Source organism: Pseudorca crassidens, chromosome 19, assembly GCF_039906515.1.
Source record: "Pseudorca crassidens isolate mPseCra1 chromosome 19, mPseCra1.hap1, whole genome shotgun sequence".
Taxonomy (NCBI): Eukaryota; Metazoa; Chordata; class Mammalia; order Artiodactyla; family Delphinidae; genus Pseudorca; species Pseudorca crassidens.
The window spans coordinates 46,829,011-46,843,346 of record NC_090314.1 but is presented as its reverse complement, the minus strand read 5'-3'; the positions used below and the strand labels follow the sequence as shown (position 1 = coordinate 46,843,346).

The following is a 14,336-nucleotide window of genomic DNA, read 5'->3' as shown; positions in this document are numbered from 1 at the left end:
TGCGCAGTGAGCCCGTGGCGCGGCCCGTCAGGCGCTGCGGTAGGCGCCCTGGGGGCTGGCAGGACCCTGGCCCCAAGATGGCGGCGCCCAGCGCAGTGGCCGCTGCTGCCTCCGGCGAGAGCGATGGAGGGGGCAGCGGCTTTGAATCGTGGCTAGACGGACGGTTGGAGGCGCTGGGAGTGGACCGAGCCGTTTACGGTGCCTACATCCTGGGTGTCCTTCAGGAGGAGGAGGAAGAGGAGAAGCTGGACGCTCTGCAGGGTATCCTCTCTGCTTTCCTGGTGAGAAGCCCGGACACATTCCTTTAGCCTCTCTGCCGGCCCCTGTCAGTACTTCGTATCCCCTTTCCCCTACTTGGTGTCCCAGAGGATTAGTGGTCTCACCTGGGAGAGGAATACTCTTCTGAGCCCTGGGCCTCGGGGGAAGGGGGTTGCTCCCCATCCAGGGTTTTGGGAGCCGGAAGGTTGCAGGTGCATAGAGAGGAAAGGCTTTACCTTATTCTTGAGGACAAGGCCCTCTCAGATGCCTGTCGGTGAGCTGGGTGAGTATTCTTCCAAAGGCGTTGAAATGTCTGAATGAGTTTTATCATAAACGTGTAACAACCAATTTCATTCCCATCCGCTGACAGTGTTCAGAGGGGGGAATTAAGTGCTCTGAGATGTCTGTGCCCTTTAAGAGGCAGTGCCCCTGACAAAAGCCTGCAGGAGGTACCCTCTCGGTTTCCTATTTTGGAGGCAGGAGTCCAAAAAGGGTCAGTTTAGGCGGTAGAGGTCTTTTCACGCCTAGGCAGAATGGAAACCAATTTTGTGCTTGATCCTTTACTGTATTTAGAAATGCAGTAATCATTGGGGGGAGTAGGTTGGGGAGTAAGAGAGATCAGAGTTTTAAAGAAGAGAGATAAACTTGATACTTAGCCTTTTAGAAGCAGATTCAAGAATTCAGAAATTGTGCTTATTTAAACTGTATTTAAGTGGTAAGTCACCAAGATGTCCACTTTTCCAACCTGATCATTTCTCCTGCCCTCATCTCTACCTACACTTACTTGGTGAAAGTGCAGTTCATTGACTGGTCAAGTGGTTAAAACATAACACTAGTGCAGCTGTCCCAGGGCCTCCTGGCAAGGGCCCCCTTTTAGTTCCAGAGCCTGCTCTGGTGAGATCGACCTATAAATGGGAAAGCCTTAACACAGCTTGTGATGCAACTCATAAGTTCAGTGGAAATACAACACAGTGGAATAACATATTTCCTTGAACTATTACGTTGCAGGTCATAGAGGGAAAGAGTAGGAGGCAAGCAATTTAAGTTACTTTTTAAAAAATTTATTTATTTTATTTTCCCATTCTAGGAAAAACAAAAGGCATAGCCAACTCAATTGCCATATTGGGCTAGATTCAATATTAGGAATTTAGAAGTTTGTCAGCAACAATTTGAGGTAAGATTCAAGAATAGTATATATAATTGGGAGCAAATGACAGTAAACAAAAGCTTCTGTCATCCTTCCCTTTATTCCTTCTGATTGCACTTGCACTGATTGATTTTTCTTTTAAGTCTTTTATTGAATTTGTTACAATATTGCTTCTGTTTTATGTTTTGGTTTTTTGGCTGTGAGGCATGTGGGATTTTAGCTCCCCCACCAGGGATCTAACCCGCACCTCCTGCATTGGAAGACGAAGTCTTAACCACTGGACTGCCAGGGAAGTCCCGCGCTGATTGACTGATTAATCAAATTTTTATTGATGGATAAAAATATCCATCGGCCAGGCACTGCCCTAAGTGCTTGGGGTACTTTAGGGAACAACATAGACAGAAATCCCTGCCCTCAAAGGGTTATATTCCGGTAAGGAAAGACATAATCAGTAAATTATATAGTATGTTAGAAAATGATTAGTGCTAGGAAAAAAGGAGCATTGTAAGAGGATCAGGAGTGGAATGGAGGGGTGAGCAGCTTTAAGTAGGGTCATAGCATTAAGGAGGATGTTACATTTTTTTCTTCCAGTTGTATTGAGATATAATTGACATACAGCACTACATAAGTTTAAGGTGTACAGTATACATCATGAAATGATTATCACAATGAGTTTAGTAAACAGGAGATTACATTTCGTCACAGCTGTTTATATACCAGCCTTCTAAATTGTAAGTGTTATGAGGCTAGTGACTGTTTCTCATTCATCTCTTAGCATTCATCTTAGTGCCTTGAATATGGCAGGAACCATCTGGATGAATAAATGAACGAATGGAGGAATGAACTTCTTTGGTTTGGATGAGGGGATTGGGGGAATAAACCACCTCGTCCTCCAAGAGTGCCCTTTCTCTTTTGCCTCTCCATTCCTTTTCCTACCCTTTTTTCTTTTCCTCTCCCTTTGCTTTTCCTGCTGGGGATCCTTGCAAGTCAGGAACTCTGGACCAAAGAAGTCCAATATGTCTGGCATGCATGCTAAAAGTATGCAGGGTAGAGGATGGAATCCTTTGTTGGGTGCAGAATAAGGATATCCACAGTAAGTCTGTGTTCTGCCTCTCCTTACTTTTCTCTGAGAGATGGTGTAATATAACGGTTGAGAACGTGGGCTCAAAGCCAGAATGCTTGGGTTCAAATCCTGTTTAATCCACTTATTACTTTTATCACCTTAGGCAAGTTACTTAACCTCTGTGCCTTGGTTTCCTCATCTCTAAATTGAGAGTGCTTCTTGAGACTGTTTTAAGAACTCTGAGAGTTCTTATGTATTTGAACAGTGCCTGACACATTAGGAAATGTGAACACTGACAACTCATCCTGAGGGATAGAAGGTGAAGGTGGTGAAGGCAGCCATAATGAAGATGGAGGGAAATACCCATATTTGTTGAAATGCCTGTTCTTTGCCCAGTGGTGTAGGCCTTTTTTTTTTTTTTTTTTTTGGCGGTGCACAGCACGTGGGATCTTAGTTCCCTGACCAGAGATTGAATCCTGGCCCACGGCAGTGAAAGCACAGAGTCCTAACCACTGGACCACCAGCGGTTAGGACTGCAGGCCCTTTATACACATTCATCCTCTCTCAAATCCTGGGAAGATGTGAAGCTTGGAAAAGTTAAGAAACTTGCTCATAGATCTGGGATTTGAATTTAAGTAAGCCTGACACCAAAGCCAACATCCTTTTTGTCATACCATGCTAAGGAGGAAGATTGGTTGGTGTGCAGAATATGTCTGCTTATGAAAAATGGACAGAGGGATGGTTGTATAGGAGACCATCTACTCACTTAACTTCTCTTTATTATGGATCAGCAAGCTCGTGGATATGTTCCAGCAAGAAAGTTGATAAACTTTGGAGAGTGTTCTGAGTTGAGTAAATTGGCCAAGGAAGATTTCATAGAGTTTTGACTCAAGCAACAGGTTTTTGCCCCGAAAGGAGAAGGACTGCCCTGAGTTGGTGAGAATCCTTTCCTTTGGAGCTTGACAGGATGGGGTGGGTGCTCTTGACCTAGCAGGTGTGGCTTCTGGGACTCACACATAGGATTACCTCTGTGTTTGGAGCCTCAGAAGAGAAACATAATCTCTATTCTGTGGCTTCCAAACCTTCCCTGTGATTTCTTCTCATCACCAGCAGGGGGAGCTCTGCCCTCTGCATAGACTTTGTTCAGGTTGAGGGCTCTCAGGAAATTAATTGGTCTACTTTTCCAACCAGGAAGAAGATTCCCTTCTTAACATCTGCAAGGAGATTGTGGAACGATGGTCGGAAACTCAGAATGTTGTCACCAAAGTGAAAAAAGAAGGTAGAGTTGGAGTTTTTACGTCTAATCTCCAACAACCTTTACTCTACAGCTGTTAGAGAAAGAGTTTTTAGTTTTCTCCAGTGGATGCTCATTTGCCCTAAAATAAGTTAAACTGGCAAACACAGAGCAGCTTACTTTAACTTTTTTTTTTTTTTTTTTGCGGTACACGGGCCTCTCACTGTTGTGGCCTCTCCCATTGCGGAGCACAGGCTCCGGAGCATGAACCCGTGTCCCCTGCATCAGCAGGCGGACTCTCAACCACTGCGCCACCAGGGAAGTCCTACTTTAACTTTTTAACTGAACATTGGTTTTCTTTTTTCCTTTTACATTTTTCTGCTTCAGCTGACCATGGCTCTCTTCACTGTGGTTTTTTCTTTTTTCGTTTTCATTCCTCTTCCCACTCCCCTTGTAGATTTGCTCTGCAGGTATAGGGTCAACTATATTTTCCCATCTTTTTCATATTCTCATTTCATAACACAAATTATGATTGGTCTTTTACTTTATTCAGCTAAACCCTCCACCCTTTAAAATGAAAGAGATGTTACCATTAGGATGACAAATCAGCTGCAGAAAGCTCAAATCATAAATCCAAACTTGAACAGAATCTGTTCTAAGCCATCTGCATGTTGGTTCTCAGTCATGGCTGTACACTAGAATTGCTTGCTGTACGTTTAATAGTGCCAATGCCAAGACTTCCCTGGTGGCACAGTAGTTAAGAATCCGCCTGCCAATGCAGGGGACACAGGTTCAATCCCTGGTCCGGGAAGATCCCATATGCCGCGGAGCAACTAAGCCCATGCGCCACAACTACTGAGCCTGCATTCTAGAGCCCGCAAGCCACAACTACTGAGCCTGCATGCCACAGATACTGAGCCCATGTGCCCAGAGTCCGTGCTCTGCAACAAGAGAAGCCACCACAATGAGAAGCCCACGCACCACAGTGAAGAGTAGCCCCCTCTCGCCGCAACTAGAGAAAGCCCACGTGCAGCAATGAAGCCCCAACACAGCCAAAAATAAAATAAAATAAATAAATAAAAATAAAAGTGCCTGTGCCTGGGCTGCACCATGGACCAATTATATAAACATCTTTGGGGTGGGGACCCAGGCATTGCTATCTTTTTTAAAGCTCCCCCAGATGATTCTAATATGCAGCCAGGCATGAGAATCACTGCTTTACACCATTGCCTCCTTTCTTTGAGAATGGAGAAGTTAACAGATGATTTTATTTTAAAATAGTATAAGAATTTCACCTAGCATAATTATCAACATGAAATAGGCCAGCTTAAGTTGGTGCTAGATTCCCTCTTTGGCTTCTGAGCTGAGAGGAGAGAAAGTTTCATGTTTGGAGGCTTCATTGTCTATGGTTCTAATGCAGTGCTTTTTAACCTTTTTTTTTTAAAGCAGCAGAACTTCATTATATAAAATAAGTAAAAGCAGGGCTGCTCTGATTGAAGACGAATACGAGACCTAAAGCCTGGCCTTCACGGCCTTTCCTTGCCTTTCTCATTGGCCCCCGAGGCACCTCCTTTGCACCCCAGAGCTCTAAGGAGTCAGCAGATGCCCTTGCCTTTACTCCAAGCACTGCCAGGGTGGTGGACTAGTGGTTCGGTGAGCATGTTTCCTCTCACATACAACCTTGTTGTCCCTCCCTGCCCTCCCACCACCTCCCAGATGAGGTCCAGGCCATTGCCACCCTCATTGAGAAGCAGGCGCAGATTGTGGTGAAGCCCAGGATGGTGTCAGAAGAGGAGAAGCAGAGGAAAGCTGCGCTCCTGGCGCAGTATGCTGACGTGACAGATGAAGAGGAATATCCTTTCTGGAGTCTCAGCGCTATTCCCTGAGGCTTGAGCCAAAAGCCTTTGCTGGTTTACAGTGAGCTCTGGGAAGCTGCCAGTCCCCCTCTATAGCTTAATTTTCTCCTTTGAAATGGCAGTGATCTGTAGCCCACGGTGGGCGTGAGGAATGATGTTGGAATGGTTGATACTGGACTTACATTTTTTAAGACACAATCTATATGTTCCTGAAAACTTCAGTGTGAAACAAATAATGCCTGAATGGACCACTGTTACTGTGTTTTCAGAAAATATGCTCTAACTGTGATTCTTTATAGTTGATTTACACTTATGATTCTTTACATTTGTATGATACCTTTCTATGAAGTACAGTGTTACATGTATAATCCATCTTTATATTTTTTCACAGTTGATAAGGAAACTGAGGCACTAAGAGATGAATGGGTGATCAGAGACATTCAAAGAATTAATAGCAAAACCAGGACTAGAACCTGGATTTGAATTTGGATTCCCAAATTTGGAGCAATTTCATTTGAATCTTTTTTTTTTTTTTAATATTCCAGTGACCACATAATTAATAAAAGTGAGACTGAACCCCCAAAGTGAGACTGAACCCCCCAAAGCAACACCAGAATAAACCTGGAATTTGAGCGGGGACTGTGTGAAAAGCAGGTGTTGCTGGTGGGGGCAGATCTGGTTTCCCGTGAATTTGAAGTTTGTTTAGGGAATGCCTAGCTTACTGAGCCAGCTTGAATGGAGTGGACATCATACCAGAAACGTCACTAGGTTAGGAAAGAATTCTCAGGCTCTTTGGGGCCAACTCCTCTTCTAGTTTTCCCTCATGATTTTTCTTGCCAGGTTTGGCAGAGCTGAGGTTCCAACTACAAAATCTCATTTCTTGGGCTAGAAAAGAATGTTTTAAGCAGTGGTTCTCCCGGAGGATTGCTGGGCCTTATGCCCCACAGTTTTAGATTTAGTAGATCCAGAATGGGGCCCAGGAATGTGTGTTTCTCACAAGTTCTGGGAACCACACTTTGAGAACCACCGTTTTTGAGGTTATCTTGCCATCCCCTGGCTCCCAGGTAATGTGGCAGTCCACCTAGACCAGCTTCAGTTTCTTTTCAGCCTCTGAGAGAGAAGGATTTTACAGAAGCTCTGAGCAGTCTTCCCCAAGTTGAGACTTCCCAAGATGACTCTCCTGGGTCTACCGTCATATCCCTGACAGAGTCCTTCCATTCAGCGCGCTTTTCCTACCCATCACCTTAGTCACTATTTTCTGATGTTGGGTTGGGATGTACTAACCTTTGTTTTCCATCTGACTTTCCTTAACGTCACTCACTGAAGCAGATGAGAAGGATGAGTCAGGTGCCACCATGATGAGCACTGGTTCTGAGAAATGTATCCTTCTCTGTGTCCATCCCCATGTGTTCCTCCGTAGAATATTCTTGTGGGTCAGTTTTTATTTTACTGTCCTTGCTGGGGGCTCCATTTACCTCCAATGACACAGGTCAGGCCAGCATTGTGAGCCTCAGTCCTAGGACAGTACTAAATAGTCAATTTAGCAAGAATTTTCCCCAAAGAAAATATGTTAACATGAACTGTGAAGGGCTTAGAGAAAGGATTTCTAAGGGAAAATGAGAATCTATATTCCCTGCATATGGCGCTGGGTTTCCGAGCAATGTGGAAGCAAATAGAACAATATTGCAGTTTTGGTCTTTGTCCTCAAAGATCTTATAATTCAGTGGAAAGAGACTACAAACACTGAAGACTTTAAGTTAAAATACGGACAGATTGGAACATACGTGCTGAGGAAAATCCCTACCAACAGAATCACTTATGAGCAGCTTCCTAGAGAACGTGGATAGAAATCCGCCTTAAAGGTGAGGAGTAAGGTGGATTATCTGAGAAGGGGGGTTATTTCAGTGAGACTTACTCATTTTAAAGCACTAAAGCAGAAAAAAATTATGTTTTAAGTGTAAAGAGGAGCTTGTCTGGTAGTAACAGGTTATGTTTTAAAGTTGTAAGAAATGAAGAGTAAAGTTTTTGGCTAGGTATTTTCTAACTGGTTAAACTTATTTCCTTAGAACATGATTTTCACTTAAGCTTTAGTGGTCTAGGGTAAAAAGCAACCTGATAAAGTTTAGTAAGGTTAAACAACTTAACTCTTTTCAAGCATTTTAATAATGCCAAGTACATAAAAATTTTGCCAGTTACTTTAATACTCTAGTTACTAAAACTAGCCTGGACACTATACAATATTGCGTCAGTGAATGATAGAAGTACTTATTGTAGAATGAAATTTCATTTTCATGAAATATTTAACACTCAGATAAGTCTGAATGAGATTTTTATTCTAGTTTTTTACTAATGGTAGTTTTAGGATTTCCCATTAGACCAAAGATAAACGTAAGGGTTTTTTTTTAAGACTAGGGATAGGTAGAGAGTATTGAAGACTTGGCATGTAGAGAGATGACAGCAAGAATGAGGAGAGAGCAGTAGTTGAGACCTGTGTGACCTGGACCCTCATCCCTTAACTCACCTGTAGCCCTGTTTCGAAACACCAACGTGGAAGATGTCCTTAATGCCCGAAAACTGGAGCGAGACTCTCTTCGGGATGAGTCCCAAAGGAAGAAGGAACAGGACAAGCTGCAGAGGGAGAGGGACAAGCTAGCCAAGCAGGAGCGCAAGGAAAAGGAAAAGAAAAGGACTCAAAGAGGAGAGCGAAAGCGATAACCTTGGTCCACTCTATTCTTTCTCCTCATGAACTTGGTCAAAGGGAGAACTGGTTGTGCACTTGTGTATTTAAGAGAAATGAGAAAACATTGCAAAAGTGGTTTCCCAAGGCATTCCCCCTTTTGTTTACATGGTCAAAAGGAAAATCACAAACACTTCTAATTACAAAATGTGCCATGTCTCTGTGATGTGGGTAAGCAGATTATTGTAGTTGATGTCTGTACCAAAGATCTGGAATGGGGGCAATCTTTATATTTTAATACTGAAGTCCTGTACTCCTTTTGGCCACTTTAAAAAGTCTTCCCTCACCTGGGATAAAGAGCAGGAATATTCAGAAAGCTGACAGTTTTTGTCCTGACGGAGCAGAATCATGACCACTCCTTCCCTGAGATGAAATGTAGGAGTGTCAATTGCTTCAGAAGTAGTATTCACCCCTAAATGTATTGTTTTATGGCTGAAATAGGAAGCTGATGAAGAGCCCCACCTGGATCCAGACTTTATGTTACATGGCAACAAACTAGGAAAATGAGAAGTTATTTGGTGGCTGTTCTACATTTGAGATTTTTTTAAAAGTTTCAGCCTATGGTAGGAAACAAAGTGTCTTTTAATAAGAGTTAGTTATATATTTTTCCTTATCTGGGCTGTGATTTTTATTTTTATTTTTTTTGCGGTAAGTGGGCCTCTCACTGTTGTGGCCTCTCCCGTTGTGGAGCACAGGCTCCGGACGCGCAGGCTCAGCGGCCATGGCTCACGGGCCCAGCCGCTCCGCAGCATGTGGGATCTTCCCGGCCCGGGGCACGAACCCGTGTCCCCTGCATCGGCAGGCAGACTCTCAACCACTGCGCCACCAGGGAAGCCCTGGGCTGTGATTTTAAGAAGGATGTGTCAGTATTGAGTGCAAGGATATCATTGTTAGCTAGATTCATTTTTTATAATCATGAATCCTCTTGAGTGCTAGTAGAGATTTTAATCCTGATCTGCCCTAAAACATATAAGGACCTGATAATTACAAGTTTAAAGAAACCCTTTTAAGGAAGAAACACTGGAAAGCTCTGCTAACACAAAGATATTTAAGAGTGTACATAGTAGGTGCAACAAATTTATTGAACGAGTGAGTGAATGGAAAAACTGCTTGGGAGAGTCAAAAGTGAGTAGGAACTCTCCTCCATGTCTACTTTTGTCACAAGCCACATTCGGCTGTAAATAGGCCTTTCCCTACTTCAGGCAGTAGCCTGTCAAGAAGCCTGAAGACAGCAATTCCTCTGTCAAGACAGAAAGTAGATATTTTATACCAGGGGTGGGCGAACAACTGCCAGCAGCCAAATTTTGCCCAGTCTGGTTCTGTGCGGTGCAAGCTAACAACGGGTTTCACATCTTCAAAGGGCTGTAAAAGAAAGAATATGTGACAGAGACCTTATGTGACCTTTAAAGCCTAAAATATTTACTACCTGGCCCTTTGGAGAAAATGTTTGCTGACCTCTGTTTTATACCATTAACTATGAGATTAACAAATTTTTTTACCTTTCTGTGGAAGGTAAAACGCATGGTTAAGGAAATGATGTGTCACCTCTATACACTCCTATAACCGTGGCATTGCAAAATTTTTTTTAAATAACCACCTTTTAAAAAAATAAACTATTTAAATCACTGTCTTCTGATTTATTCTGATTCCTTCCACCTGGAAGTGAGTTCTGTGTGGATGGTCACTTAGGAATGGGTTTGAATTTTACTTATGTTTTGATTAGCCCAGTTATCTCTTCTGCTAGTAGAACCTCTTCCTGGAATCTATAAATTCTCTGCCTCAGTTTTCCTTTCTATGAGTTGGATATTAGGAGATCAGAAAGGTTACCTTCTCTTTTGGACAGTCAGTAGATTGGCTTTGAAGTCTCTGAAGTACTGTTGGAGTCTTAGTTTCATATGTGGCTGTGGCTACAGATAGCATATGAGAGAGCCTATTTTAATTTAATAACCCATATTTTGGATTTTTGGTTGGTTCTCACCTTGATTTTGGTCTCTGAAGCAGAGTCAAGTTATATCCATAGACCCCTGAAGGGTTCTAGTTTCAATCTGTTATAACAGTAGGCAATTCTTTCTTCTGGGACTCTATTACATAGGTTATAGTTAGTGTACACTTGAACTAATGCTTAAACAGAAAAAGAGGATCAGCTCATTAGGCTTTGAGTAAGGTTATCCAGTTAACTCAGGTGCCAGTAAATCCTTTATGTCTAAAATATTCAATACTGCAAAAGGCAAATTTTAAACAACCATATTTTCTGTGGTATGATTGACATTTTAGGCCAAATTTGGAATTTCGGTCACAACATTAATTCCCAACCCTCTAAAACATTATAGTACCAGATTATTCATAGGTTGTAATTCAGAAGTACAATGCTTAAGAACCATCCATTAGAGGGTATACAATAGAAAGGAACAACCTACTAACTTGAGTTATCCAAAGCATGACTTGATTAACAGAATTTCAAAGAATTTTTGTGTTTGTATTTTGTTAATGGACTAGTGTTTAATTTCTGACCACTGTCATGTAAAAGTTTCCCCAGAATTTTTATTCTGGTTTGCCAGGAATAGCACAAAGGCAGAACAAAAATTTATTTGAAGGAGGTCAGGTTAGATCTAAGGATATCTGAATGGCATTGGTTTATTATCTACTAACACTATTATTTATGTGTTAATAATGAAATTTAAAACTTACCACCAGTTCTTATCAGTTAAATGAAATTTAATTGGTTTTCTGGCATGAGTGACTCTTAATGTTAGAAACTAATACAGGGACTTCCTTGGTGGTCCAGTGGTAAAAAATCCGACTTGCAATGAAGGGGATGCCGGTTCAATCCCTGGTCGGGGAACTAAGATCCTACATGCCGCAGGGCAACTAAGCCGGCTCCCACAACTACTGAGCTCACGCGCCTCAACGAGAGAGCCCGTGTGCTGCAAACTACAGAGCCCACGCGCCCTGGACAGCCTGTGTGCCACAACTAGAGAGTAAAACTCGCAAGCCACAACTAGAGAGAAGCCCACACGCCGCAACAAAGAGCTGGCGCGCTACAAGGAAAGATCCCGCATGCTGCAATTAAGACCCAAAGCAGCCAAAAAAGAATAAAAGAAAATAAATATTAAAAAAAAACTAATACAAACATGTAAAAAAATGAAACTAAATATTTTCAACAAAGTAATTTATTTATTTTTCCTGAGAGACTAAATTCAGTTCAATATTTGTTTTCATAACACCCAACATGTCTTACGTCAAACTTAACCACTTTCTATACAGTGACTGTGGTGGGATGATCTATTTTATTTGACTACCCTCAATGTAATTCATTTGGGTAGTTCTAAGGCATTTCAGTGATCAAAGTGTTTCTCCCTACAGTTAATCCTGCATTCTCAATCAGTTTCTTCTGAATATCATCTAAAGAAAATTTATGTGGTGTGATTACACTTTTTTTTTTTTAATACCAGGATTTCTAAAACTAGGAAACACACCAACATTTGAAACATTAGTGTTTCTAGTCAAGGATAGTTCAATTAAATTTCATCAGTACATTATATCATAGTTTAACTCATGCTAGAAATGTTAAAACCCAAGATCTTCTGAGTCACATAATACCAACATTTCATATTAATGAATTACTCAGGTTCCATACAAAGATATTAAGTGATGAGAAACAGAAAAAGCCAAGCTTTCAAGAACGCTCTTAAAAAAATACAGAAGCAAACTAATGAACAGAACTACACAAAATATACACTAACCAATTGCAAACTAAACAAGTTAAAGATTAACCTTAAAAAAATACATTTTAGAACTTCGTGATACCCTCATAAAAGGCAGCAAACTAAGGATATTAAAACAATAATCATTATTTTAGTTACTGTGCATCAAGTCTAAAAGATCCAGATAAAGGAAATGTTTTGTTTTTGATTCAGTTAAAATACTTTAAAACTGGAAATATTTAATAATTGATAGTATAATTAAATTTTAAAGAATATACACAAATGATTTGAACAGGCTTTATATTCAGTAACTTGCATGGTCTTTTCACTGGCACTTTTATCCCTGCTTTAGGAGAATCAGATGCATTTTCCTCCATATACTTAGGTACTAAGATTTCAAATTTATAAATATGGTAGTATTTTAAATATTTTTACATGAATATTGGGTTCATCCTTGTTTTCCTTTGTTTCCTAGGTATTATCCAGTTTTGTAAGGAAAACACTTTTATATCACAATCAAAACTATGTCTTGGTTACTAGACTGTAGCCATAATTGGGTTACAGTCACTTAGATTCATTATTTGGAATTATACTTACTAAGGCAGACCTAAATGAAACATCTTCTAGAAGAATTTCACATTTGCATTTACCTGCACTGCAGAATGGGTTTCAGCAATATTTTAGCTGTTAGGAAATATTTAATTTACTTAAACTTGTTACCTTTGACTACCCAGGAACCCCTAGGGTAGTCAACTTTAGCTTTGAGTTCACTTTAAACTACATCTGATTCATTCCAAATAGAAGATTTTTAAATAGAAGTTAGACTTCATTAAGGTATTACCTTTAAATGTGAAAGAAAATTAATGTAATGAAATTTTCAAGTTTGACAAGTTCATTAACATTTTTTAGCATGTTTTGATACATTTACTTATCAGCTTTTTATTCTTCTTTCTGCTGGCATTTCCTTAATGTTTGTTTGCTTCACCTCTCTGGTTCATTGGATTGCTACTATTTAGGCTTTCATGGACTTTATCTTCACAGTTTACTATATCTTGTAAAGCCTTTTCCACATCTGTTTGGCCAGCTGTACTGGCTGTTTTTGGCAAGGTCATCTGCAGTGCACACCACAGGGTAGTGCGTGCTTTCCGAGTAGCCACACACATCTCTTTAATTGCTGAAGCAAGGGCAAAAACATCTGTAAAAGAAATATTTGAGGTCAGTTCATATCAGATGCCATTTAAGTACCCCTTAACTCATAAAACCCCGTGCTGTGCTACTAAATGATCAAACATTATTTTTATAAAAGAAGGATGGCTATTGACTGAGCTAACCAAAGTACTTGACTTAATATTTAAAAGTGTTGATACTTGTATTTATTTCTGACTTGTATAACCATGACTATGCTTTAGGTAGAACACAGACTTTAACAGAGTTATTATAATTAAATGGGTAATATTAGCAAAATAGATCAAAGTACTTCTGGAGTAAGTTATGTGGGCACCATTTAACAATTTATTCTTTAGATAAGTATAAATGTTAGAAATTCAACGCTTTAACTTTAGAGTCTGATTTTATTAACACTCAAATTATCTCAGTGCCTTATCAAAAGAATATGCATTAATGTTTGTACCTCTGTCATCTTGGCATCTAGGAACACCTTGCCTTTGCCGATTTGAAGCATTAACAATTTCGTCCTTTCTACGTGACTGTACAATGTGAATGGACTCCAAGTGTCTATCAAGAGCTGTAGAGATACTGGCATGAAGGGGAGAGCTTCGAAGCCGTTCCATTTTGCCCAGTAAAGTCACAACCTGAGGGAAACATTTTAAATTTTGATGAGGCATGTAACCACATTGCCCTGTCAGTAACTTAAAACAAATCTTCAATGAAGCAGAATAGAGATGAGAGCAGTAATAATCAATAAATAAGTGAATGCTTACTATGTCCTGACACCATGCTGGAGGAAACAAAGATGGAAAGTCGGTATTTGTACCCATTTGTGTATGTTAATTCTAAAAGGTTTAAGGGTAGTCAGTTACTGGGAATAAGCAACAATGAAAAAGTCAAACATTCAAATATTTCCATGTTATTAACAGTAAGTGCAAATATAAGATATGACATTCTTTTTGGCAAATAAGAGAATAGCCTGCAAATAGAGCATTATTAGGAGTTACTGTAATTAAAAGGGAAAAAAACTGAGCTAAAAAGGAGAAATCCTAGATTGATTAATCTTGACTTCAGCAATTCCTTTCTGGGCCTCCAAAGTTCTCCTTTTGGAAATCAGAAATAATACTGGCTAGCGGTAGTTTTAAGGAATCCATAATCCAGAAAATACCA

General features: G+C 40.5%; 2 protein-coding genes across 3 annotated transcripts in view; one reads left to right on the top strand and one right to left on the bottom strand.

Moving 5' to 3' along the window:
* The first annotated feature begins 8 nt into the window (after positions 1 to 8).
* Positions 9 to 9,921, top strand: CCDC43 (coiled-coil domain containing 43). Its single transcript, XM_067716848.1, has 5 exons — positions 9 to 281; positions 3,660 to 3,747; positions 5,419 to 5,554; positions 6,871 to 6,938; positions 8,086 to 9,921. Exons 1-5 carry the CDS (start codon positions 78 to 80, stop codon positions 8,271 to 8,273), a joined length of 684 nt encoding a protein of 227 aa, XP_067572949.1. The 5' UTR covers positions 9 to 77; the 3' UTR covers positions 8,274 to 9,921.
* Positions 9,922 to 11,447: 1,526 nt separating this feature from the next.
* MEIOC (meiosis specific with coiled-coil domain) overlaps positions 11,448 to 14,336 on the bottom strand; it is a 70,917-nt gene continuing 68,028 nt past the window's right edge. For both annotated transcript variants that reach the window (XM_067716814.1, XM_067716816.1), the window contains exons 7-8: positions 13,630 to 13,810; positions 11,448 to 13,194 (exon numbers count right to left, since the gene is read on the bottom strand). In XM_067716814.1, coding sequence (XP_067572915.1) covers positions 12,965 to 13,194; positions 13,630 to 13,810 — 411 coding nt within the window. In that variant the 3' untranslated portion in view covers positions 11,448 to 12,964. The remainder of the gene's footprint in view (positions 13,195 to 13,629; positions 13,811 to 14,336) is intronic.

Coding starts and splice junctions, on each gene's coding strand:
- CCDC43 (XM_067716848.1), top strand. CDS start 78: ATGGCGGCGCCCAGCGCAGTGGCCGCTGCTGCCTCCGGCGAGAGCGAT. Junction 282..3,659: donor GTATCCTCTCTGCTTTCCTG/GTGAGAAGCCCG, acceptor TTTTCCAACCAG/GAAGAAGATTCCCTTCTTAA. Junction 5,555..6,870: donor GACGTGACAGATGAAGAGGA/ATATCCTTTCTG, acceptor ACTTTCCTTAAC/GTCACTCACTGAAGCAGATG.